Source organism: Neopsephotus bourkii, unplaced genomic scaffold (assembly GCF_033783945.1).
Source record: "Neopsephotus bourkii isolate Nb327-2 ecotype Australia unplaced genomic scaffold, CSIRO-AGI_Nbou_v1 NB_521, whole genome shotgun sequence".
Lineage (NCBI taxonomy): Eukaryota > Metazoa > Chordata > Aves > Psittaciformes > Psittacidae > Neopsephotus > Neopsephotus bourkii.
In genome coordinates, this window is record NW_026901022.1 from 1 (window position 1) to 26,480 (window position 26,480).

General features: G+C 43.7%; 2 protein-coding genes across 2 annotated transcripts; both read right to left on the minus strand.

The window, feature by feature from the left end:
* Window positions 1-1,762: 1,762 nt before the first annotated feature.
* LOC133210821 (retinoblastoma-like protein 2) lies at window positions 1,763-3,900 on the minus strand. Its single transcript, XM_061350554.1, has 4 exons — window positions 3,703-3,900; window positions 3,456-3,527; window positions 2,951-3,068; window positions 1,763-1,977 (listed from the first exon to the last, which is right to left on the minus strand). The coding sequence occupies exons 1-4, from the start codon at window positions 3,757-3,759 to the stop codon at window positions 1,949-1,951; spliced, it is 276 nt and encodes a 91-aa protein (XP_061206538.1). The 5' UTR covers window positions 3,760-3,900; the 3' UTR covers window positions 1,763-1,948.
* Window positions 3,901-4,477: 577 nt separating this feature from the next.
* Window positions 4,478-11,281, minus strand: LOC133210822 (retinoblastoma-like protein 2; the record flags this gene model as incomplete). Its single annotated transcript, XM_061350555.1, has 4 exons — window positions 4,478-5,021; window positions 5,630-5,756; window positions 10,533-10,698; window positions 11,130-11,281. Coding segments are annotated over 4 exons (717 nt in total), but the record flags the coding sequence as incomplete, so codon positions are not given.
* Between the last annotated feature and the right edge of the window lie 15,199 nt (window positions 11,282-26,480).

Here is a 26,480-nt window from a genome sequence, read left to right on the forward strand (position 1 = left end):
ACAAAGGGAGGAAGGGAGGAAGGGAGGAAGGGAGGAAGGGAGGAAGGGAGGAAGTTCCTATAGCGCAGGCTGGCAGTTAGATAAGGAAGGAAAGAAGGAAGAAAGCAAGCAATGGAGGAAGGATGGTAATAGAATGCAGAGGGAGGAAAAGGGAGGATGGGAGGAAGGGAGGAAGGAGGGGGGAGGGAGGGAACGAAGGAAGGAAGGAAGGAAGGAAGGTAGGTCGGAATACCTGGAATAGCTGGAACACTCTCAGTGAGAGCCTCTGTCATTTGCTATATATTGTAGTCGCTTTAGCAGAGCAGTGTAATTCTCCTGGAAGATACGCTTGGCTGGTGCTTCAGTACTATCTTCCAAGAGAATGCCTCTCTTCTTTGTTGCAGGTTCTCCAGTTCTAACCATGCTGTTTATTTCCTGTAGCCTCTGGATGGGGGAAGCAGAATCAATTTCTCATTATTTTGTCTCCCTAAACATAAGGGGAATCTTTGTTATTTGCGTTATAGTGGGCTTACATACACTTTTGTTTCCAGACATCTGCACTGCACGAAGTGCTTCCTGTGACAGACCATAGTTCTCAATCACCATGCTGGTCTCTTAATTACCAGAGTATGCTGTACTCACATTCAAGTAGGTTTGTTTTTTCAACACATGTAAAGCTCAAAGGCCATCCAACCCTAGTTGCGACTCTTATCTTACACGATAGGTACAACACTTCCTATTAAGACTGAAAATGATTCCTAAGGAAGATTTCTTCTTCATTCTTGGTGCCCAGGGATGGTGGGATTCAGGCTATTACATGCTCCCCTGGTGAGTCCTCTCATGGTCACAGCTTGCTGGAGGATTTTTTTCCACACTAGGTAAAGAGGGTGGGACTGTGCTTGGTGTTCTCTTTGGACACCAAGGAACCCCCTGTCACCTGAAAGCAAAGGGTGCCATTGCCAGCCTCGAGTCTTTCACCTGTTTTGGTACAAAGAGTAACTTTTCAAAGTACACAGTACTCTTAGGCACCTGATTGCTTTACAACTTCTTAGATACCTGAACTGGCATTTGGAAAAGCATCAGGTGAGAAAGCACAGGTTAGACTATGTAAACAGAAGTGTGTGGCACTACCAAAAAGAAAAGGTAGAATTAAGGATTTATAAAAGCAAACTAAGACCCTTCAATCTCACCTTAGATGTGCTGCTACCGAAGTAGTAGAACATTTTCTCTCGAGGAGAGAGCACAGACTCATTTTTGTGTGGTGAGATGTACAAAGGGTGGTTGTGGGACAGCTGCACATGGTGAGGGGAGTCCACCCGCATGACTGGGTAGGGTGAGAGCAGAGGGGAATCAGTATACAGAGAAAGGGAGAGAGAAAAATCAAACCGCAGTTGGTGTCTGATCCTACAGCACAGCTTCTGTGAGCTGGTCACCTTAAACTTGGTTCAGTTTTTCTCACTGCTGTCACACCACACATATTTAGAACAGATGCAAGTTGTGTCATGTTATTTGGCCAGATCAGTGGTGCTTTTGGTTTTTATTTTTAATTTACTTTCCTAATGCTATCTGAGGCTGGCAGCTGACATTGCTCAGTGCTGTGTATTGTATACAGGAGAAAACAGCAAGTAGGTATGGACAGTTCTTGGTGTTAGCAGCAGAGCGTGTCCTTGAGGTGAACTTGTCATAAAAATATAAACCCTGGAGTTTGTTTGCAGTGGGGTTAGCTAAGAGCACTTCACTGTTGTAGGTACGGTAAAAAAAGATCTCTTAACAAATTAAAAGCACAGAATTTACTTACTGTATTTGATGTGTATTTCAGGGCAAATTCTTTGATCTGCTCAGTATAGATGTTGTTATAGAACTGTATGAGGTCCCCTCGCTCCTCCTCCTTGGTGTTGCTGTTGGCCCTGGTTAGTTGGGTTGAGGGGGGGGCACTGCTGGGGTGCAGAACAGGCAGGGTGCTGATGGATCACATCACAGGGCTGGAGTCTCTGCTCCCTGCAATGAGGAACAGCTCCTGAGCTGAGCCACAGCTGCTTCACCTGCTCCAGTCACCTCCACCTGTTGTTCAGCCCCATAAAGCCACTGCCTTCCCCACCCTTAAATTGCAGCACAGTGAGCCTGAACCTGGTGTCAGCACAAGCAAGGCTGATGTTGTACCCTTAGCACCTCATCTTACAGAGAAGCATTATCAGCCTTGTTACAGACCAATGTGCTGCTGAGGACATGTACAGAAACATGCTTGATTTCTATCATCTTACCAGACAAACCGCAAGTGGTTCTTCTGTATAAGCTCAGTTTCATCACACGGTAAGCAGAGATAAACCTCTGCTTTTCAGGTATTCATGCTACACTTTTAACGGTAGCTCTTGTTGCCAACTGGCACCATTTCAAATTGGGAACAGTAGGCTTTTTCAGCTCATAGTATCTTGAAAACTTGTGGTAGGAATATACAGCATCACTTATTTGCTTTCCTTTATAAAGGTTAACTCAAGGAAAATGTGCTAAGGAAAGCCTCTGCAGAGCTGTTGGATTGGCTGAAGCAGATGTTGCAGGTGCCTCGTTTGTCCCTCTCTCTGAAGACAGATGCTGCAAAAGAAACTGCTACAGCTCCACAACTGTGGTAAGTAAAGGAGTACCTTTGAGCATGGGATACCATGGGTTTCCTTCCTTTCTACAAAGACGTGTTCTTTGGTGTACAGACTGAGCTCCAAGAGCTGAGGCCAGCTACCATGGTAAACTCAGAAGGGAAGCGCATGTGGTGATGGATTCCAAACTGTCAAAGTGGGTGTAAGAGTAACTTCTGAGTTATAGCAACTCTTACATGGTATCAATACATTCTCAATTGTGTCTAGGTTCAGCAAAGAAGGAACTGTTTGGGGTGGGGTGACACAAAATCCAACTCTTACTTTACACACACTGTTTTGGAAATAGAATTAAACCCAAACTCCTGGAATTGGGAATCACTCACTTCTTTCCTTGTTCCTCTCTTTACTTCTCTCTGTAGGCGAGTTCTGCTGGCCGCTGCTGTCACTGCTGCCAGAGCATTGTCGGCATCTCCTGACTTTTATCAGGACACTCCGATATACCTGCTGGGAGAAAGAGGAGCACAGCGAAGGGAGGATGGTCAGGTAGGCAGTTATGTACTCAGGAAACAATAATCTGCATGATACATTGGCTTTTCAGAAACTTCATTGTGATATCAAACTGCTGCTTATGGGGGAAAATAGAGCCTCCCAAGAGGAGTGTATCCAACAGTCACTGCTGCTGCGAATTTTTTATTTTAGGTTTAGTCTAGCATGAAAAGCTTTCAGTAGTGCAGGATTTTGGATCAGCTGCTGTCTGGTGAGGAGAATGTCTCACAGACTGCAGTTATTGAATACTAACTGCTCCTTCAGAAAGAGATCCATTCCTAAGATAGACCCAAGGCATTTAATAAAGCAGATACCACATTGTTGAATACGATCTGTACTTACATGACTCTTGGCTTGTGGTTGTGTCCGATAGCAGCGCATAATGTTCTGAAATGATCTGTCCTCCTTGGTCACCTAAGAGGAGATGGACAGAAAAGGATAACAGTTTTTCTGTGTTCTTTTTTATTTGTTTGGGGTGGTTGTCTGTAGTGTTTGGTTGGTTTGGGATTTTTGAGGAATTGTAATCTTTGGAACATTAAGTCTTAGGGAGGTGTTTTGTTGGTTTGTTTTTGTTTTATTCACACCTTACCTTAGCCATTATGTAGATGGCACACATCAGCAGCTGATCCAGATGTCTATCCATCATGATTTCAGGACAGTGCACCAAGGAATACTCAAAACATGTCCAGATCTTTTTTCGCAGTTCATCAGATACATCAAGTTTGACACAGAGATCTCTCAGGCGAACACTAGCTAAATAGTACACCTGTGGAAAGGGAGACGTGCTTAGGGCCCAGCAATACAGCTTTTCTCACACAGATCAAGAGCAGCTCAGACCTGCACACCCGTAAAACCTGTGCAAATGATAAGCCAAAAAAAATTTTTTTTCTTTCTTCAAAGAAACATATATTCTCAGTTCTGGTATTGATTCTAAGAAAACATTTGTTTAAATTAGGCTTAAATTTGAGTTGTCCTGAGCACAGGAAGGACACTGCACAGCTTGGAGCAACTGCTGCGTACTGGATAAGCCAAACTGTCTCAAAGGTGAATTTCTTTCTTTTACAAAGCCTTAAAGAAAACAGACACCTTCAAGTACCTGCTAGCCAAGTACATAATATACTTCACAACTCGTGGTCTGAGAGCCTACTCCTTTGCTAATGAGAAGTTGCCTGAATAAGAAAACTACTCTCCAGGTATGTGAATGAACAGACAGAAAGTATAGATTCACTTTGAAATGGAATATTCTTCTCTTGGTAGTAATAATAATTACTAATTTTATTAGTTGCTTATAACTATATATTTAGTACATTATATATGAAACTGTTTCATCAAAATTCTTTTGGCTTTTCATCATAAGGAGACTAGAAGATAATGAAATTGAACCAAGTTTTTCATACTAATGTAACTTCCATCCAGTGCCAGTTCAGGAAGGCAGGCTGACTGAAATAACTCAGTTCTATAAGGCAGATGTTGGCAGTCAGAACATCCTTGTATACATGTTCTATCTCTAACTTCTGCTCATCTATTCAAACAATTCTTCCCCAGTTAGGAATGCTTTTTTTTCTCCACTGGTGTACTGTTCCCCCTTCCTCCTTACTGTGTCCTAATACTCTGATGGGAGCAAGCTCCAATAGTGCTACAGTAGCTTTCTCTCACCTTGTACTGGTATTGTCACAGTTTGCCCATTTTTGGTAGTTACGGTGGCAGTTGCCACTGTAACCAGTGTCTGGCCAGGCACTGGGGTTACTGACATCACTTGGGGATTCATGTTCTGCACAGGCACCGTATTCACTACAGGCTGTTGGGAAACTCTTACTGGAGTGCTGCTGTCAGAGTTATTGTTATCAGCAAACAGCCTTCTCCTTGTAGGATTGGCTGCAGGAGAGCTGTATCTGTCATACAGGGTGGCTGAAGGGGATGAAAGGCCTGTGCACTGAGAAACAACACACGCACATATATATTTAACTCTTGTTGTATAATCCCATATTATAAAAATACATGAGAGAAATCTAAGGGGTACCAAAACATGTCATGCCCAGCTCTTCATGTCTACGTTTGTCCTTTACAGATTGCTTTTAGAGATTACTTCATCTCAAATAATACTGTTTCATGTTTTTCTAAGCTAATGTATTATGTTTTATTTTTCGAAGAACAAGTTTAAGACTTCATATAACTAAATATATAAAAGGGGCTTTGATTTTGGTGTAACAGTAAAACAAACTGTTCAAGTGCTACCAATGAGAACTTAAGTAGTGTGTGCTTAAGTATTAACATATACATATGTATGCAGACATACATGCTGTTCATATACATAGCTTCCTGAAAACAGCATTTTATGCATGCTGAAATTAATGAATGCATCACACATCTGACTTAACTATGTGAGTTGCAATAGAAATACCATATAAAGATGTGTTTGCAGTTAACTGGACCTTGACATTAAAGCAGCTTCCTTACTGTATACCACTTAGATGAAAAATTAAAGCCATGGTCTAAGAAGTGTAAGTACATTATACTTTTAGAAGTCTCACCTTTCCCTAGTTCTCCAGTTTCAGTGCAGAACACATGTATTCCTCTTGATGTCAATGGAAAACCCACAACACTGTTCCCAGCAGATCTCTCAAAATGCTGAGGTGGCATTACCTACAATATTCACACTGGTATTAGAGTGTCTGTATCAGAGTGACTAAATAACACATTTTTAAAAGCTTCTACACTACAGAATTTTTAACAGCACGACTATAGAAAATACCAAAAGAACACTGAAAAACTTAACATCAACCTAACCAAAACTTCATAACCGTTGTCCTACTTGGGTAGACAGGGTACTGTAACAAACTTATAGAATCATAAAGTCATAGAATAGTTAGGGTTGGAAAGGACCTTAAGATCATCAAGTTCCAACCCCCGTGCCACAGGCAGGGACACCTCGCTCTAAACCATATCACCCAAAGCCTCGTCCAACCTGGCCTTGAACACTGCCAGGGATGGAGCATTCACAACCTCCCTGAACAACCTATTCCAGTGCCTCACTACCCTAACAGGAAAGAATTTCCTCCTTATATCCAATCTAAACTTCCCCTGTTTAAGTTTTAACCCATTACCCCTTGTCCTATCACTACAGTCCCTAATGAAGAGTCCATCCCCAGCATCCCTATATGCCCCCTTCAGATACTGGAAGGCTGCTATGAGGTCTCCACGCAGCCTTCTCTTCTTCAGGCTGAACAGCCCCAACTTTCTCAGCCTATCTTCATATGGGAGGTGCTCCAGTCCCCTGATCATTCTCGTGGCCCTCCTCTGGACTTGTTCCAACAGATCCATGTCCTTTTTATGTTGAGGACACCAGAACTGCACACAATACTCCAAGTGAGGTCTCACGAGAGCAGAATAAAGGGGCAGGATCACCTCCTTCGACCTGCTGCTCACACTCCTTTTGATGCAGCCCAGGATACGGTTGGCTTTCTGGGCTGCAAGCGCACACTGCTGGCTCATGTTCATTTTCTCATCGACCAGCACCCCCAAGTCCTTCTCCGCAGGGCTGCTCTGAATCTCTTCTCTGCCCAGCCTGTAGCTGTGCCTGGGATTGCTCCGACCCAGGTGTAGCACCTTGCACTTGGCATGGTTAAACTTCATGAGGTTGGCATCAGCCCACCTCACAAGCGTGTCAAGGTCCCTCTGGATGGCATTCCTTCCCTCCAGCATATCAACCAAACCACACAGCTTGGTGTCATTGGCAAACTTGCTGAGGGTGCACTCAATCCCACTGTCCATGTCAGCGACGAAGATGTTAAACAAGACCGGTCCCAACACCGATCCCTGAGGGACACCACTCGTTACTGGTCTCCAGCTGGACATTGAGCCATTGACCACAACTCTTTGTGTGCGGCCATCCAGCCAGTTCTTTATCCACCGAGTGGTCCATTCATCAAATTGATGTCTCTCCAATTTAGAGACAAGAATGTCGTGTGGGACAGTGTCGAACGCTTTACACAAGTCCAGGTAGATGACATCAACTGCTTTACTGCTGTCCATCAGTTCTGTAGCCCCATCATAGAAGGCCACCAAATTGGTCAGGCAGGATTTCCCCTTAGTGAAGCCATGCTGGCTGTCACCAAGCACCTTGTTGTTTTTCATGTGCCTTAGCATGCCTTCCAGGAGAATCTGCTCCAAGATTTTGCCAGGCACAGAGGTGAGACTGACTGGTCTGTAATTCCCCAGGTCATCCATTTTTCCCTTCTTGAAAATGGGGGTTATATTTCCCTTTTTCCAGTCACCAGGAACTTCACCTGACTGCCATGTGTTTTTCAAATATGATGGCCAGTGGCATAGCAACTGCATTCGCCAGCTCCTTCAGGATTCAAGGATGGATTTCATCAGGACCCATGGACTTGTGTACATCCAGATTTTTAAGATGGTCTCGAACCAATTCCTCTCCTACAGTGGGCCCAAGGTCTTCATTCTCATAGTCCCTGCATCTGCCTTCCAAGACTTGGGTGGTACGGTCAGAGCCTTTGCTAGAGAAGACCAAGGCAAAGAAGTCATTCAGAACCTCAGCCTTCTCCAAATCCTGTGTAGCTAGTTCACCCGAGAGCTTCCTGAGGGGGCCTACATTCTCCCTAATCTGTTTTTTATTTGCTATGTACCTGTAGAATCCCTTCCTGTTATCCTTAATATCCCTAGCCAAGTTTAATTCTAACTGGGCCTTAGCTTTCCTAACCTGGTCTCTATCTTCCCGGACAATAACCCTGTACTCTTCCCAGGCTGCCTGTCCTTGCTTCCACTTTCTATAATACTCTTTTTTCATTTGAATTTTCCTCAGGAGCTCCTTATCAATCCAAGGAGGTCTCCTGGCCCTCCTGCTGCACTTCCTTCTAGTTGGGATGCAACACTCCTGAGCTTGTAGCAGGTGATCCTTGAAGACCAACCAAGAGTCTTGAGCCCCCCTGCCCTCTAGGGCTATATACCATGGAACCTTACTAAGCAAGTTCCTGAAAAGGCCAAAGTTTGCTTTTTTGAAGTCTAGGGCAGTGATCTTGCTGCACGCTCTTCTCACTGTCCTGAGGATCTCAAATTCAACCATCTCGTGGTCGCTGCATCCGAGGCTGCCCTGCAGTGCCACATTTCCAACCAGTCTGGCAAGCCTCCTACCAAAACTGCCCTTCCCCTTCTTTATCGGACCAGCTCCACCAGCCCCCGCTAGACCTGGCCTACAAACTTGGGTCCCATGTTCAAGACACCCAAACCCCTGACTGTGACACCACCCTTTTAACCATTTATTAACCTGGCTAATCCTCCTTTTTTTTTTCAATTCCTCCCCTGTATCCTGGAGAATAGATGAGAAGACAGTCTGAGCTCCAGAGCCCTTAACCACCTCTCCCAGGGCTCTGTAGTCCTTCTTTATGTTCCCCAGGCTACTACTATCTATATCCCTAGCACCCACATGTATCACCAGAAGTGGTTAATAGTCCAAGGGGCTTACCAGAGCAGGCAGCCTCTCTGCCACATCCCTGATCCGTGCCCCTGGTAGGCAACACACCTCCCTTGAGACTGGGTCAGGCCGACAGACGAGCGCCTCTGTCCCTTTCAAAGTAGAATCCCCTACCACTACAACCCGCCGCTTTTTCCTGGCAGCACCAGTAGAAATCTTCTTTACTAGTGCATCAACAGGCTGTTTCTGGCGCAACTGCGTTTCCTCATGAGCCCCCTGCAGGACAGCAAAGCGGTTCTGCGTGGGGGCAACAGGTTCAGGAGGAAGCCCCTTGCTTTTAATTGTCCTTTTCCTCCTTTTTTTGTTGTTTTTTTTTTTTTTTTCACCAATTCCCAGCTTTGAGAGCTAACAATCTCCTTCTTTCCTCCATGAGCTACAGGTGAAGCTTGAGGACTCTGCACAGTTTGGGCAGGGAGCAAGCATTCCTGTTTTCTCTCAGCTACCCTGACATCTTGTAGCCTATTAATAGCTTCCCGCAGCTCAGTCACCTGCTGCAGGAGAGCCTCCACCAGGGAGCACCCAGTGCAGCCCTGCCCATTGTGTACCTTTCCCTCACCAGAGCAGTGCAGGCACTCTCTACACCCCGAGCTCTGCACTGCAGCCTCCCCTCTCATCAGCTCTGAGTGCCTACGGTGGCCACAGCCGGGGCAGCCAGAGGAGAGCTCCCATACCAGGCCCTGGTCATACGGCGAGTGCTCACCTGCCCGTGCAAACTACCTCGACCAGCTCCTGTTCACCGCGCTCCTGGTCACTCGCACTCCCTGGGGCAGGTTTTTAACCAATCAGGGCTAGCACCGTTCCCCCTAGCTCCGCCCCCTGTGAGTCAGCTGCTCACATCAGCTGAGGTGCCGGCTCCTGGGCAGGTCCTGTCGAGGACTTGAGGCTCCCTCGGTGGCTCTTGTCGCTCTGAGTTGAGGCTCCTGGACGCTGATCTCCCCCGCTCCGGTGTTCAAGGCGTCCTCTCTCGAGCTACTCACCTCAGCAATTGACCAGCAACCGTTAGTGATGCCTGGTTTAAATCTTCCTGTGACTACAGTTAAAAGTCTGCTTTTTTTAATCACATTTCCTTGCCTAGTAATCTTATCAAGCAGAAGTGACTTGTCCAAATCTTCCCTGCTTAGCCTTTATGTTCCCTGTTCAACTATGCTGTGCAAATACTGGGTGATAATCACCTCACCTGCATATCTCCATTGTGTCTGTCCGTCCTGGGCTTGGCAGTAGCAGTCATTTTTTCTCCTTCTTACTAGCTAGTGCAATGCTGTGTTTTTGACTTTCAGCCTGGGAACAACACTAATAACACACTGATGTTTTGAGTTGTTTCTAAGCAATGTTTACTCTGATCAAGGACTTTCTGAGTCTCATGCTCTGCCAGGGACGAGGAGAAGCCATGAGGAAGAAGAAACAGGACACCTGACCCAAACTAGCCAAAAGGGTATTCCATACCACAGCACATCATGGCCAGTATATAAACTGGGGAGAGTTACCCAGAAGGCCCAGATTGCTGCTCACGTCGGGGTGGGTACCAGTTGGTGGGTGGTGAGCAACTGTATTCTCTCTCCTTGTTACTTTCCCTTATCATTATTATTATTGGTGGTAGCAGTAGTGGTTTTGTGTTATATCTTAGTTACCGGACTGTTCTTATCTCAACCCATGGGGGTTACATTCTTTTGATTCTCCTCCCCATCCCTCTGGGAGTGGGGGGAGGAAGAAGTGGGGAGTGAGCGAGCAGCTGCATGGTTCTGAGTTACCGGCTGGGCTTAAACCATGACGCTGTCCCTGCAGCACACTACAGTTCCTGTGTCCTCTAAACTGATCACCTTGTAGGGTGAAACAAAGATTTAAACATGTAGAGCCTCTCCTTCAGAGTATAAAATCTCCTCTCTACTATCCTGTCTGATGAGAAAAACTGTAAAACAGAAAGAAGTGCTCACCTCTTTGCAAGCAGGAGCCTTGTTTTCATTATCCCTGATTCTGTCCCACAGTATGGATTCCTGTTTCCACGCCGTGCTTTCCAAGATCTGCTCCTCAATATGATTAAGGTGTTTTACTACTTCCCGACAAATGCCATCCTCTGCTCTGATGAAAACTTCAATTACCGGCAAGGTGGATAATTATGATCAACATAGTGTACTTGTTTCATAGATTGTTTCTTACAGAAAGAGCTAATTCCTGATTTTCAAGGAAGAGACTATTAGAAACATGAAGGCTGCATCACTGTGCCTCAATCGGGTGCTGCCTTCCGCTTTCATCAGAAGACAGATATTTGTATCTTTCTAAACAAAGACATCCAGCTGCAACAGTAGTTCATGATACAATGATAATACAGCAGTTGCTACATGGATACTGCTCCTCAAACTGCTAACACTGTTTGATTGCTAAATGTCCAAGACACACCCCAGAAAAACAGACACTTGTGTAATATTTTTTTCAATACAAAAGAGGGCAAAGCTGAGCATGAAGGGTTAGTGTGTACATTAACATGACTTACTCATGACTGGATGAGCATTTTAGCTATCAAACACTTTACCTTATAAAAATTATAAAATGGAATGTCAAATACTTCAGGGATGAACGGAAAGTTTCCAGGTGGGTTGTATGTGAAGGTAATGATCTCAAGGCAACATGCCACCAGTGATCGATGAAAAACATCCTGCCCCAGTATTGCCTGCAAGAGTTGCAAATTTTAATGTTTAATTTACAGTGCAACTATAAAACAATAAAATATTTTTTACTCTGCCTCAACAGCAAGATTATCAAGCTTATTACAAGAGATGTTACTTCATAAAACACAGAAGAGACTCCAAAATGAGTCATCTTCACTCATTAAAAATCACATGTATCTTGTCTTTACAAACAATTCCTTGTACACTTTTTCAAAGCATAGAATCATAGCATAGTTACGGTTGGACCTTAAGATCATCTAGTTCCAACCCCCCTGCCATGGGCAGGGACACCTCTCTCTAAACCATGTCACCCAAGGCTCTGTCCAACCTGGCCAGGGATGGAGCATTCACAACTTCCCCAGGCAACCCATTCCAGTGCCTCACCACCCTTACAGTAAAGAATTTCTTCCTTATATCCAATCTAAACTTCCCGTTTAAGTTTTAACCCATTACCCCTTGTCCTATCACTACAGTCCCTAATGAAGAGTCCATCCCCAGCATCCCTATATGCCCCCTTCAGATACTGGAAGGCTGCTATGAGGTCTCCACACAGCCTTCTCTTCTCCAGGCTGAACACCCCCAACTTTCTCAGCCATCTTCATACAGGAGGTGCTCCAGTCCCCATTCATCCTCATGGCCCTCCTCTGGACTTGTTCCAACAGTTCCATGTCTTTTTATGTTGAGGACACCAGAACTGCATACAATAGTCCAAGTGAGGTCTCATGAGAGCAGAATAAAGGGGCAGGGTCACCTCCTTCGACCTGCTGGTCACACTCCTTTTGGTGCAGCCCAGGATACGGTTGGCATTAATATTCCTGCAACCAGTTGCCTTAACCAGGAGAGATCAGATAACCATGAAGGTAGCTTCTTCAAACCCCAGGAGGTATCATCCTTGGCCATTTTATTAAATATTTTAGTTTGTTTCCAGATTTCCTCCAGATCTGTTTCAGGAACAGCAATTTTCATTGATTCTTGTTCCACTGGGATTATATCAATGGTTTTACTTTCTATTTCCTATGGTTGCTGAGATATTTATGATTGCCTTCTCTAATTCACTTATTCCCAAAGATGGAATTAGCCATCTCACAAAACTATGAAATGCAGTACTCTGTTCAGCAATAGGGTTAAACCCTCACTTAACCAATACCATCCTTTCCCTTCAGGAACAGGCCACCACTGAACCAGAATACCATCTATATTAATAGTGTGATTACAATATGAATAGTGACCTACACCTGTGGCATTTAAACAAACACAGTCTCCTATTCTGGTACCTGGTGTAGTACATCTTTCCAGGAGATAATGTTGGAAATTGGAATGCCAATTAATGGAAGGCCCTGATCTTCCCCTGATTCAGGCAACCGTGCACACACCCAACAGTCACTGCAATTAACAACTTTAGTAACATTCTGCATTAATTTCAGGTATAAGTATTAGTCCCAAGGTGGTATGTCAGTTATCACATAAATCCAAATTATGACTGATATGATTTCATATGCGAGGGTCCTGAAGGTTCGATCCGCCATGTCTTCTCTGGTTCTGGTGCTTTCTTTGTTCCTTTATCTTCACTGCTGTAAAGGTGGTCAATATTATCTGGTACGGTCCGCTCCACTTCTCCCGTAGAGGATCTCCTGAAAAATTCTTAAACCCAGTCGCTGAATCTAAAAGGGTGAGTCTGATAATCCACACCTCTCGCTCTTGTCCTCAGTATTTTCTTCTTTCTTCTAATTGCTTTTCCCAGATTGATCAGAAACTCTAGGAGATAACCTTCTCCCACTTCCAGAAGACTTTCTCCTTTAAACTGGGACTGATATTGTCTTCCATATAAAATTTTACATGGGATAGCCTCTTCTTTCGACCGAGGTTTAGTTCAAATTCTTAATAAAGCCAGTGGTAAGGCTTGGTATCAGTATCTTGACATACTAATCTGTTGTTTTATTATCTTTCCAACTTGCCCACTGGCCTGTATGGAACATGTAGTTGCCAATGAATTTCTAATTTTTGCTAATTTCTTGTACTAAAGGTTGAGCCTCGGTCAGAAGAAATTGCCTCTGGTACTCCAGAACAAGGTATTACACTGTTTAACAATGTTCCAATTACTTGTCTTGCATTATTTATTCTACAAGGGAATGCTTCTGGCCACCCTGAAAAAGTATTAGTTAGCACCAACAAATATTGGTCTCAATAATTCAGAAAATAAAATTGTCAGTGCTGTCCCAGATAACTTCCTCCCCAGTTGTACCAATTTGATTTCTACTTTCAATTTTAGGGTTATTCTTGAGACAGAGCTGACATTGTCACTAATTGAACTATGTTATACAGATTCCTTCCTTCAATTTGTTCATCTAAGTATTTATACAAAGAGTTGCTACCTCAATGAGTTTTATTATGTTCTTCTTGAACTAGCTTCCAGAGTTGGTTATAGGGGATTATAATTCGCCCATCAGGTATCTGAACCTAATCTTGTTTGTTTTCCTCTCCTTTGAAAGCTCCAATCAATTTTCTATCCTCCTTTGAATACCTAGGTTTAGATTTCTCAATTGTTAGTTTGCCATCAGGGATTAAGGGAATGAGTTTAGATTGTTCAGCTGCTCATTTGGCTTCAAAATTGGCCAAATTATTTCCAATTTCCTGATCAGATTCACCTTGTTGATGCCCTCAATACATAACAGCTACCTCCTCAGGTAGCTGAACAGCTCTTAGTAGTCATAGAATTTCTGTAGCATGTTTAATCTGTTTCTCCTGTGTGTTCAAATGTCCTCATTCTTTCCAGATGGCACACTGTGCATGGACCACACCAAATGCATATTTGGAATCAGTACAAAGATTTATCCCTTTGCCTTTAGCCAATTGCAGGGCACGTTCCAGAGGTTTCTTTCAAATCTGGTTGGCACAGTTCAGTCGGGTGTGAATAGTTCTGTTGGTTGTTCTGCAAAAGGATTCTGGATTGACAACACTGACCACAATTTCTGTATCATGATGTTGCACAAGGGTGGCCTGGTATTTTAAAAAACATGACAGTGGGCTTCTTTCTGTTCCAGGACTGCTGATACCACATGGGACACTAGTACAGTAATACTTTGTCCCAAGGTGAATTTGCGAGCCTCTTCAATATTCATGACAACTCCTGTCACAGCCCTTGGGCATCCAGGCCATTTTTTGCTCACTTCATTCAGCTGTTTTGAAAAATGCACCACTGCCCTCTTATAGGGTCCTAGTTTCTGACTAAGGACCACCAAAGCTATTCCCTGTTCTTCATAGGAATATAGCCAAAAGGATTTAGTCATATCCAGAAGTCAGAGCTGCAGCTCTCATTAGCTCTGCTTTTAAATTTCTAAAGCCCTCCTCTGATGAATAAAGAGAGAGGGGTTTAACAGTTCATCTAGGGGTCTTACCGGAACACCATAATCATACATCCAAAGTCGGCAACATCCAGTCACTCCCAGGAACATACGGAGATTCTTGATGGTTGTTGACAAATGGCTTCTCTTCTAGCAGTTCCAAGCTCTCTCTGTCCTCCTGTTATTTCATATCCTAGGTAGGAAACTCGGGTTTGGATTAGTTGGGTCTTTGTCTGGTTACCCAATAACCATTCAGTCCCAGAAAATTCAATAATCCCACCATTCACTGAACACATTCTTCCCTTGTTTCAGTAGCAACTGATAGGTCATCCACATATTGTAACAGAGTCCCCATCTGAATGGGTGATTTTCATGATTCTAGTTCCAGTGCTGATTTTGAAAGGACTGTTTTAAAACCCTTGAGATAATACTGTCCAAGTTAATTGGGTTTTCTTTACTGTGTCAGGATTTTCCCATTCAAAAGCAAATAAATTCTGGTTTTCTTTGGCCAATGGTAAGCAAGAGTCCTTAAATCCAAGACGGCAAATCATTTCTGATTCAATTTAGTCAATAAGGAAAATGGATTAGCTATTACTGGATAAATATCCTCTATAAATTTGTTGATTCCTGATATCTTGAACCAATCTGCAACTTTATTTCTTTACTGGCAAGATAGGAGTATTATATTCCAATTCACATTCAATTAATAAATAAATGTGGGTTGTGTTGGATATTATTTTATTCTAATTGGGCAGGTCCCCCTTTTTATTTCTACTTTAACAGGCAAAGCATTTTTCGCCTTACCTGGAACTTCAGATGCCCATACTCCCACATACACCTGGTTAAGGATTTCTTCTATTTCAGGGAGGTCCTCCTGTTTGCTTTCTCTGTTGAATTAAAGATATACTCAAAACTGCAATTAATTGATTTTTAACTCTTAATTCCATTTTGCCTTCTTTAAATGTTGCTTCTTGCCCTAATGAAGATTTCGGAGAATTCAGCATGCATAAAAAATTTTATGCATTCCTATTTGTTATCCCAATTTGTACCTTAAGGGTTGCATCGTTTTGCACTTTTTTTTTTTCCTTGGTGGCCAGTAGCTCCCCCATCTGTAACAAATTCTTTTCCCTCTGATTTAACGCCGAATAAGTTGCTCCTGTAGCCACCTAAATTCCACTTTATTTCCTCTAGTCCATAGATTTAATGTAACCAGTGGATCTGCTAGGGTAGATTCCCCAGGTCCCTTGTCAGCCTAGTTCCAATTCAGCCACCGGAGCCACCCCATGGCGCTCCCTACCCCGCAGGGCAGTCTCACTTCCAACGTTCAAAACTCCCCACAGCACACACACACCGATCCGGTTCCACAGGGGAAGAATCCACTTCCCCCACCTTTGCCCGACATTCCTCCTCCATCAGTTTCAAAGCACTTCTGTCCACATTTATTCAACAACCCCTCAGTCCCGTCTGTCAACATGTCTGTTCCCACTTGTTTGTCCGCCCCAGCACCCATCCCGTGCTCAAACACAGGAGCTGCGCGAGCTCCCCTCCTTTCCACTTGGTTTCCCCCCCGTTTTTTTCCTCACAGTTGCTCCCCCTGCTCTGCAGAGGTTTCAGACCCTGCCGCTGCAACAGCACTTCTGGTTTAATGTGAATGCGCTGCTTGTTGCAGGTGACAGCAATCTCCTCCTCATCAATATCTGACAGGACAGATACAGAGGGTGCTCCTCTCGGAGGTGATACATAATTTTCCTGTTTGTAACTTTTAAACATCATTCCCCAATATCACAGGCCGAACAACATCTCTCCAGCTTAGCTTTCAGTTTTTCCTTGTCCTTTTCCAAAGCCAGAATTAGGGATCTGGCAGAGCTATATTAATTTCACATTCTGCCTGCCACTCTGGGTGGTTTCTTAAAGTGAAAAACGTATCTGTATATCGTACTGAATCCCATTTTCCTGGCCACCTCAAAACCAACATTCATTGTAACAATGTATTATAATTCAGAGTTCCATTTTCAGGCCATTTCTCCTGATCTTCCGAAGTATATAAAGGCCACCATCGGTTACAATATTTCATCAATGTTTTCTTGTTTACCGAGCCCCCAGAAGACCCTCCCAGTTCTTTCCTGTGTGCCAAAATGTAACCCAATGGCCTTTTCTTCAGAATTCCCTTGTTTTGACCGGCTCCCATTTCAAACAATCTTTTACAAATCTCTGCAGCTTCTCTTTCCCAGTGCTCTGCAAATGCACTTAAAAAATATGAGAGCACCTACACAGGAGTGTTATGATATTCTCAGGGGGTTCAGTAAAATAATATCTCTGGGTTCTGAAGATCAACTCCCCTGTTGTTGGATCATAGTTTCGGTTCCATCAAAATTTACACCGTCCTAGTATCCACGGCAGGTTCCACTGTTCAAAAGTTATTATGCACCCATATGTGAGGCTACAAGCCTCTGGTACTGAGTGTAAAGTCCAGGTCTCAAGAGTAGGACTACAGACATTATATTTCTGTTATACAGCCACTGGGGCGCAGAGGGAACTCTACTTAACACACACACCCCCCCCCCCCCCAATAGCAACAGTTGACTTTTGTCTACTTCTCCCCCACCGCTTAAGAACTGTAATCTTTAACACTAACGACAGACATATACACACACAAAACACTTAGACACAACACAAAACAAAGACACTTCGTCTGTCTCCGGCCGCTCTCCTCGCGGAGAACACGGAACCGCGGATCAGGACTCCACACTCGCTTCGTAGCTATGCTACGTCTCAGTCACACAGAAACACAAACACACACATGGGATCCCACACACCCACACTACAGTTCTGCTTATCCTTCTCCTGTTGCTTCTTACGGCAGCAGGTCCGTCCTGCTTCCCAAAACTTGGAATGCAGCAAAAACCCGGACTCACCCGATGCACCCTCAGGGTCGCTAGCAGACGCTCTATCGGTCGGCGAGCTCCCTGCTTGCAAGCCCTAGCTATCAAGGGGAACTACGCTGTGCGCCAGACATCTCTGCATGCCTTACCAGCAGCCCCGGGCCACGCATACGCTTTACAGGCCTTCTAAATTACCTTAATTACCTAAATTTCAAGCATACTGTTTCTCCGCAGCCGGCACTGGTTGTTGTCTGTCCCTGCAGTGAGCGGACGAGAAGCGGAGCTCCTCCAGGCAAGCGGACTGGGGTGCCTAGGATCTCCGCTCCTCAGCCGATCCTGCAGCCCAACAGAGGACTCCTGGCTGGCTCGCCAAATTGATGTGCGGATTGACTTCACAACTCGTTAAAGTTGTAAAGTAGGTATGCTTTTATTCAGCACTGAGACGCACAGGGATAATTCCTCAAAGTCATGTGTGCCCCAGTGTTGTTTCTCTCTACATTTATAAGGTTGCACCATATGCCTATACGTATTCATGTCCTATCCCCACTTCATATTACAATGAGCTAGAAGGTCCTTTGCGCCTGCGCAGTGCCCCCTCTGGTCATGGGCAGGGGTCTCAAGATGAAGTAAATGAGTCTTCCTCCTGTGGGTAGGGGTCTTCAAGATGAAGTAAATGAGTCTTCCTCTTCTTGAACTTTTCACCTTTTAGTCTTCACGTATGGCCTTAGGGTTTGGTCCCAGCCATCAACCATCTGCTTCTCCCCCTTAACAGTAGATTCAGGGGTCTGCTTTCCCCTATCAATAGGTGCTTATCGGTAGATTCAGGGGTCTGCTTTTCCCTATCAATAGAACCAAGTGTCTGCTTTTCCTTGTCAATAGAACCAAGTGTCTGCTTTTCCTTATCAATAGTTAGTGCCTTTGTTCTGCTTAGTAGGCATGATAGGTACAGATAATACCTTTGCTTAAGCAATCGAATTCCTCTAACCCCCCTGTACAACCCCCCTGTACATTGGTCAACCCTCTGCATCATATGCAGATACATTTTTCACTTTAAGAAACCACCCGGAGTGTTAGCGTAAGAACTGACACATAACCACCAGAATGGTTATATGAGGTGCTTTATTGCAGCGCTGGGAAACCAGGGGCACGCGCCCAAATCTGGCTTCGACCCCGTCACATCGCATTCACAATTTATACACTGAAGGTTACATAGCTAATACATATTCAATACAGATTACATCATTAACTAATACAAATGCATTAAGGATTACCGCATCAGTCTATTATGACATCAGCTTCTTCTGCGCTTGCGCAGCCCCCATCTGGTGGTCGTCCTGATGAAGTAAGGAGTCTTCCTCGGATGAAGTAAGAAGTCTTCCTCAGCTTGTTCTTTTCACTTTTTTGTCCTCTGGACATATCCCAGCCATTATGTGGACGCCAGCATTGTTCCCTTTCCCTTGACTACCTCTGGTAATTTCTAGGTTCTGCTTGGATAGAATTTCACAATATACTTCTCTAAATTCACCCATACACCCTTCACCATATATGGTTATATAAGCTCTTGCTACCAAGACTACCATTGTATCACTGGTTACAGGTTAACCACGATACTGGACTACAGACGGAAATGCAAAATTATAGCTCTTTCTAATCTACAAAATCTCATTATTGATTTATAAACCTCTCAAACATAATTGTTCCTACCATTTTATATGATTATTTTATCTTAAAAACTTCACTCTTTTCTAATAGGAGTGGCAGACAGAATGTTAAATTAATATAGCTCTGCCAGATCCCTAATTTTGGCTTTGGAAAAGGAAAGGGAAAACCATAAAGCTAAGCTGGAGAGATGTTTTCCAGCCTGTGATATTGGGAGCAGAAGGACTTGGGAATGTTAAAGAACTGTGGAGAGTGTATCGGTATCGGAAACATGTAGAGAAGAAAGAGCTGAGTCGTGCTATAGGCACGGCTACAGTGGCTGCTTTGGGACAAGTAGAAACTGGTGGAGGGACTAATGTGAGAGGATGAGGCAGAGGTAGAGGAGGAATGACAGGCAGAGGTGAGAAATTGAATTCTCTTGTGGGATGGGATCAGTGTGCATACTGTAAGGAGTTTGGATGTTGGAAGTGAGACTGCCCTGGGGGAAGTGCCATGAGGTAGCTCCGGTGACTGAATTAGAACTAGACTGACAGGGATCTGGAGAATCTACCCTAGCAGATCCACTGATTAAATTAAAAAGAGGAACTAGAGGAAATAAAGTGGAATTTTAAGTGGATACAGGAGCAACTTATTCAATCTTAAATCAGAGGAAAAGAATTTGTGAAACCTTTAGAGTATAAATTGGGAAAACAAATAGGAATCCATAAATTTTTATACATGCCAAATCCTCCAGAAATCTTTATTAGGGTGAGAAGCAACATTTAAAGAAGGCAAAATGGAATTAGGAGTCAAAAATCATCAATCAATTGAAGTTTTGAGTTTATCTTTAATTCAATAGAAAAGCAAACAGGAGGATCTCCCTGAAATAGAAGAAATCCTTAATCAGGTATATCTGAGAGTATGGGCATCTAAAGTTCCAGGTAAGAAAAAAAAAATAATAAATCTTTGCTTGTTAAAGTAGAAATAAAAGGGGGGGGCCTGCCCAATTAGAACAAAACAATACCCCTTAAAATTGGAGGATCAAAAGGGAAACAAAGAAATAATTAAAAAAATGAATTATTAATTGAATGTGAATTGGAATATAACACTCTTGCCATTAAAGAAATCCGATTGGAAAATTTACAGATTAGTTCAAAATCTCAGAGCAATCAAATTGTGGAGGACATTCATTCAGTAGTAGCTAATCTGTATACCCTTCTGGACTTAAAGGATACATTTTTCTGTCTGCCCCTGGCCAAAGAAAGTAAAACTTTATTTGCTTTCAAATGGGAAAACCCTGAAACAGGAAGGACACAGCTCACATGGACGGTGTTACCTCAGGGATTTAAAAACAGAATGACCGCGTTTGGAAATCAATTGGCACTAGAATTAGAATTCTGGTAAACACCCACCCAGACAGGAACTTTACTACAGTATGTGGACGACCTGTTAATTGCTACCAAAACTGAGAAAGAATGTGTTCAATGGACTGTAGAATTGTTAAACTTTCTGGGGCTAAATGGATACCCGGTATCTAAACTGAAGGCTCAACTAATTCGAACTTGAGTATCATATTTAGGATTCAAAATAACAGAAGGACAACTGGAACTTGGAGCAGCTAAGAAGGAAGCAATCTGCCAAACACCTTGACCATCCACAGTTAATGATATCCGGACATTTCTGGGAATGACTGGATGGTGTCAACTCTGAATCCATGATTATGGTGTTCTGAAATGGTGATAAGAACTGATGAAAAAGGGTGGACACACACGTCACGAGTAAAAGGACCGGTAAAATAATGGAGGGTCGTGACTGAACCTGGAGACACCAAGGTGACCCTCAAAAGGAGTTAATGAGTAACTGAGGGAATTCATATTGACTCTTGTAAAATGATAAGGGAAAGACAGAAATAACTGGGCCCAGAGTTTCAATTGTTAAAAGTATATTATGGCTTGTAGGGAAGACCAAGAATAATTTTTGAGAAATCAGTTGCAGTTCTTTTGCATTCAGTGTAAAATTATCACCTCATTGGAACAGTTGTTTCGAGGCAAATGTTATTGCCATAATAACTGATGGAAAATATACCTCTGACCTACCAGAGAGGGCAAGACTGGAGGGAATAAGGTGTTGCAGCTGAAAAGGTCTGCCGAGGGCTGCAACCCCTGGGGCTGTGACCGCTGAGCACTATGATCCTGACCGGACCTCTTTTGGTGTTGGTCCTGATAAGACCCGTATGGGAAACTGCCATGGCTGATAGAAACAACAACTGTAGTGAATGTGTTACTACAACTAGACAAGGAAAAGTGACCTCTCAAACACTGATCTATCACACCGTGTATGAATGCAAGGGAACGGTAACTGGCTACTATATATCTATTCAAACTCAATATGGACTTTGTAAAGAAGGAACTAAAATGGTATGATTTAATCCGAAAGAACTCCCCTATCAATATTGGATAGAGATAAGAACAAACTCAGCAGAAGGAAGACTAATGGCAACAAGCCAAATAATAACTAATCTAAGACAACCTGTATGAGTAACCTTTGATGACTGTGACACTATTGATGATGACCTATATTCAAATTGTGGAAACTTGAATTGGAGGAGGTATTATAGAGAATGTGAATAATATATTTGTCTCCGACCAAAAGAGAAATCATATTTACCTACAGGTTGTGATGCAGATTGGGATTATGATAGTCAGTCCGAAAGAAGTTATCATTTTTGTGGACATACTTGATGGAGTTGTGCCTGTTGGAGTACAACTCCTACCTGGGAATGGCCCCAGGAATGCAAGGGAACCCGACTGGGGGCAGAGATTAAAAAGGGAATAACTTTTCCTAATTGCACAGCCCATTCTTGTAATCTTGTCAATCTACCTATCTGGAACCCAGGACAATGGAGACAAGAGGAGGTAAAAATTGGACTATCAATTTATGGAACTGGAGAAGATCCAGGGGTGATTTTACAAGTAGTAATTAAAGAAAAATCTAGAGAGTCAGTACAACACCGCTTATTATTCAATTCCTTCTATCATGAAAAGGAAATAGGAGTCCAATATGAAATTCCCACAGTTGCTAAAAATCTCTTCGTAAATCTTGCTGAAAATATAACTAAAGCATTGAATGTAACTAATTGCTATGTTTGTGGGGGAACTAACCAAGGGGAGAGATGGCCCTGGGAGGCAATGGAGAATAATATAAGCAACCCTGCAATTTGGAAAAATCGAAAAGGGAAAAACAGGAGACAACAATGGATCTTACAAACAAATAATTCGCTGTAAGCAAGCAATCCCAACTGTTTCATGGAAATAAACTACTCCACGCAGGAAAAGCCTATGCTACTCAGACTGAGGTTACTTGGCTAATGGCAGCCAAGGTGCATACATGGACAAAACTGAAAACCACAAACTGGGATGGCTGGGTTAGTTCTTCGAAGCTGCAGACAAGGTGCTCTCCCACAACAGGCATCAAATGGGTAGCACAAATGACTGCACACTCTAGCAGGCATTTCAGGTATTTTGCTGCTTTTCAATGGGTTACAGGGAGAAGGGTGGGCTCACCTTGCTTAGACAGTTGCCAGGCTGCCACTTCCTGGGAGTTGGTGGGTCAGGCTGCAGGAAAAAAGAGAAAGGAGAGATGAAAGACTGAGGTCTTCCTGAGCTATTTCCCTTCTAGCACAGCTTACCAGAACCCAGGAAAATTTCCTCTTTCAACCGTTTGAAAGAGCTTGAGAGACCATGAGACAGTGGGGATGCTCTAGCATGTGCACATCAACATCTGCTTCAGAAACACAGACCCCATTTCTCCTCAGGAACAGTCAACATCATCTCTCAACGGCACCGTATCAGTGATCTGATTTCCTTGTGTTTGTTACTGTAATCGATACTTTGAGCAACTTGTCAAAGAAAAACTCCAAAGTCTCCAATAGTCTAAGCTGGCCTGATGTAGCTTAGCACGGACAGAAATGATACGTGCTACTGCTGCTAGCCCATCAGTGGTATGTGCATTTTTGAAGAAACACTAAATAAAGAAATTAAAAGAGCTGCCAAACACTTCTGTTGAACACAGTGAATTTCCTGTTACCCAAAAAATGCTTTGGTTCTTAACAAAATGAGATGCTTAAAGTACTTCTGAGAAGCAGTCACATTTGAAGCCCACGATTATGTAAGTCATTGAGACATCATTTATTCATCCCCTCTCAAACATCTTCCATGTCTAAAAATACAAAGCTTGCTCAAAAAGTAAGAAAGACAAAAGATAATTATTCTACCATATAGCCCACCCAAAACCAGTTGCTCGGAAGCAAATAACTCAAGTAAAATGATGCACTGCAAGTAACCACGACACAATTCAAAATCCATTGTGACTTCTAAAGATAATTTCTCCTAAAAGCCTTTACCTATGAAAGGAGGACAAAATCAGATGAAAGTAGGTGCAAGAGCTGGAAAGCTCTCTTCTAATTTATCAAAAGCCTTGGCAAAAAGAGGGTGTTTACCTTTGTTGGTAATGGAAATTTGGAAGGCCCTGCAGTAGGAGTAGGTATATCTGTCAGAAGAGGTGGCCATGATTGGGTCATTTCCTGGGAAGCAAGTGACAGAAGTGGGTTACAGTATTCTTGCTGATACAGGCAGCTGAAGTTTTACCTCAAAGAGATTTATATTCACGCACAAAGAAAAAGCTGACGCCATTGTAAACCCAAGAGGCAATACCACAGCAAGAAGGCCTCTTTGAGCTCAGCGAGCCAGACCATCACCAGGACTTGCTCTTTTTCTCCAAGCATACTTGCATTGCCCAATTAGCAGCAATCTCAGTGAAGCTTGTAGAGAGTTGAATACTTCCTATGTTTGCAGGATTAGGCTACCACAGTTAATAAAGGGAAAAGTACATTAAACCTGTATATGAGTAGCTCTGGACTTTTTCAAAGTTCAGGAGCTTCCTATTATGGGAAGTTCCTGTATCCCCTTACAGCAACAACACCTTGCTCCCCCCACCACTACTTTAATGTGTACGAAATACAAACACCTAGATCTAGTATTTAAGAGCACCTACCTTCAAAATTTCATCAACAGCTTGGGCATCGCAGGGGAAGGTTGGCTACAAGGAAATGAAAAGAAGGAAGAAGCATGAGTTCATAGCTTGTGTTCTTCTATGCACCCACCTGCACTCAGCAGCAGAAGAAGCCAGTATAAAGCTCTAAGCTTGGAGAAGGCAAACTAAAGGTGGCTCTAAGTGGAAGAATAACCCACCAGACTCTTAAATGCCGGTTCCTGGACTCAAGGGAACACCAACTCTGATTAGAAAAGTTGAAAAGTAGTATGACTAACTTGCGCAGTTCAGGATAAAACCTTGGATGCGCCGCCGGGTTAGAGTAGCACGAGGAGGAGTTAGTCTGCCTTTACTACAGCAGGCTTGCACAAACGCACAGGTGCACACACCCACAAAAGAAGGGAGGGAGATTTTCGTTTAGCAATCAATTTAAGAAATGCACAGGCATTCTATTCAAGCTGCACAGCAACTGCGTGACAAAACTCTCAGAAATACCTCCAAGTCCTCTCTTCACGGGCAATTCCAAAAAACCCACACACTTCCAAAAGCACATGCCCTGAGCCTTACAGAGATCTCTTACACACACTAGAGAGAGATGAACAAGGAACCCGGGATAACAAGAATCACCCCAAACCAAACTAAATTGTTTGAGGAACCACCTGGTACACAAATGAGATGCCTACTGGCCATGATATGTGGGCCAGACACCCGGCCATCAACCAGAGGCAGTACAGTGCCCCAACCAGGCAGCAACTCAAGACAGGGACAGCATCAGCCTGCCCAGCACTGCTGTCTTTTGTGGCAGACTCAGTTACAGTCACGCAGCAGGAGGGACCAGTAGCCTCCTCTTTGGTCTCAGGGTGATAGCTGGAGGCGGAAGGGGAAAGCACGAGAAGCACTGACAGAATATTTGCAAAAGCCCAGCTTTCCCCTCTCTGCACAATGCAGGCAACACTCGCCAAAGCTGGGAAACTCAAAAACTGGGCATCTTTTTGAAAAGAGGGTTTTGCCATAGATACTACAAGGAATAAGCAGCGCTGGTTTGGGGGAATGGTTGAAGAGCTTTTAAGCCTGCTTCTTTTTATAACAGGTATTCCATTAGAAATTACAGCACACATTTTTATTCCATTCTGCCACGTGTGCCAAATGGAGATGAAGGACCACGCAGCTCTCGCATGTGGAAGTAGAGGCTGAAGCTTGCTCCCTGAGTTTTAAACAGCCTGCCTCATCAGGAGCCTGTGGCAGAATGGTTTCAAGCAGGCTGCCAAGAAAATCATCCCCGAGAGAGTTGGCAGTGAGTTGTTTCAGAAGTCACCGAGCAGCACCGCTCAGATGCGTGAGCTCAAGCAGGGCCAGTGGTGGTAACAGCGTATAGACTGCGCAAAGATGAGGACAGGAGGTCTGGAAGCAGGTATTAACTGGAAGGGATAAGGGCTGCATTTCAGACAAGCATGAAGGTCCTGAAGACCTTTCTGCTCCTTCTCATTTCAGTAATTTCCACCTGACTGCTTATCTGTATGCCCCTGTTGTCACAGCCCATGTAGAGCTGCCCCTCTGACACAAATCAGCCCTGTGCTGCTTCTCAGTCCCTTTCACCTCACGTGAAACTGGTGCCTGCCCATATGCAGGCAGTGTAGGTCAAGAATAGCTAGAGCACGCACGCATTTCCTATGTTGCCTGCTATCTCCTCCTAATTGAAATGGACTTGCAATGTGTGTGTGTGGCTCAAGAATACCAGCTACTGCTCTTCAGTAAGGTAAAGCTTACTGAAGTAAAAGCTTCTACCATCACCCCTAAGAACAACACAGTTCAAGCCTGCAGAATTCCTTTCTCTCTCTGTAAGCAATCAATCCCAACTGTTTCATGGAAATAAACTACTCCACGCAGGAAACGCCTATGCTACTCAGACTGAGGTTACTTGGCTAATGGCAGCGAAGGTGCATACATGGACAAAACTGAAAACCACAAACTGGGATGGCTGGGTTAGTTCTTCGAAGCTGCAGACAAGGTGCTCTCCCACAACAGACATCAAATGGGTAGCACAAATGACTGCACACTCTAGCAGGCATTTCAGATATTTTGCTGCTTTTCAATGGGTTACAGGGAGAAGGGTGGGCTCACCTTGGTTAGGCAGTTGCCAGGCTGCCACTTCCTGGAAGTTGGTGGGTCAGGCTGCAGGAAAAAAGAGAAAGGAGAGATGAAAGACTGAGGTCTTCCTGAGCTATTTCCCTTCTAGCACAGCTTACCAGAACAAAGGAAAATTTCCTCTTTCAACCGTTTGAAAGAGCTTGAGAGACCATGAGACA

What these genes read in the sequence shown, in the direction of transcription:
- LOC133210821 (XM_061350554.1), bottom strand. Translation starts at nt 3,759, where the DNA reads ATGATGGATAGACATCTGGATCAGCTGCTGATGTGTGCCATCTACATA. An exon ending in CCATCTACATAATGGCTAAG is followed by an intron (nt 3,528 to 3,702) that starts GTAAGGTGTGAA and finishes ATCTCCTCTTAG; the next exon opens with GTGACCAAGGAGGACAGATC. An exon ending in AACCACAAGCCAAGAGTCAT is followed by an intron (nt 3,069 to 3,455) that starts GTAAGTACAGAT and finishes TTCTCCCAGCAG; the next exon opens with GTATATCGGAGTGTCCTGAT.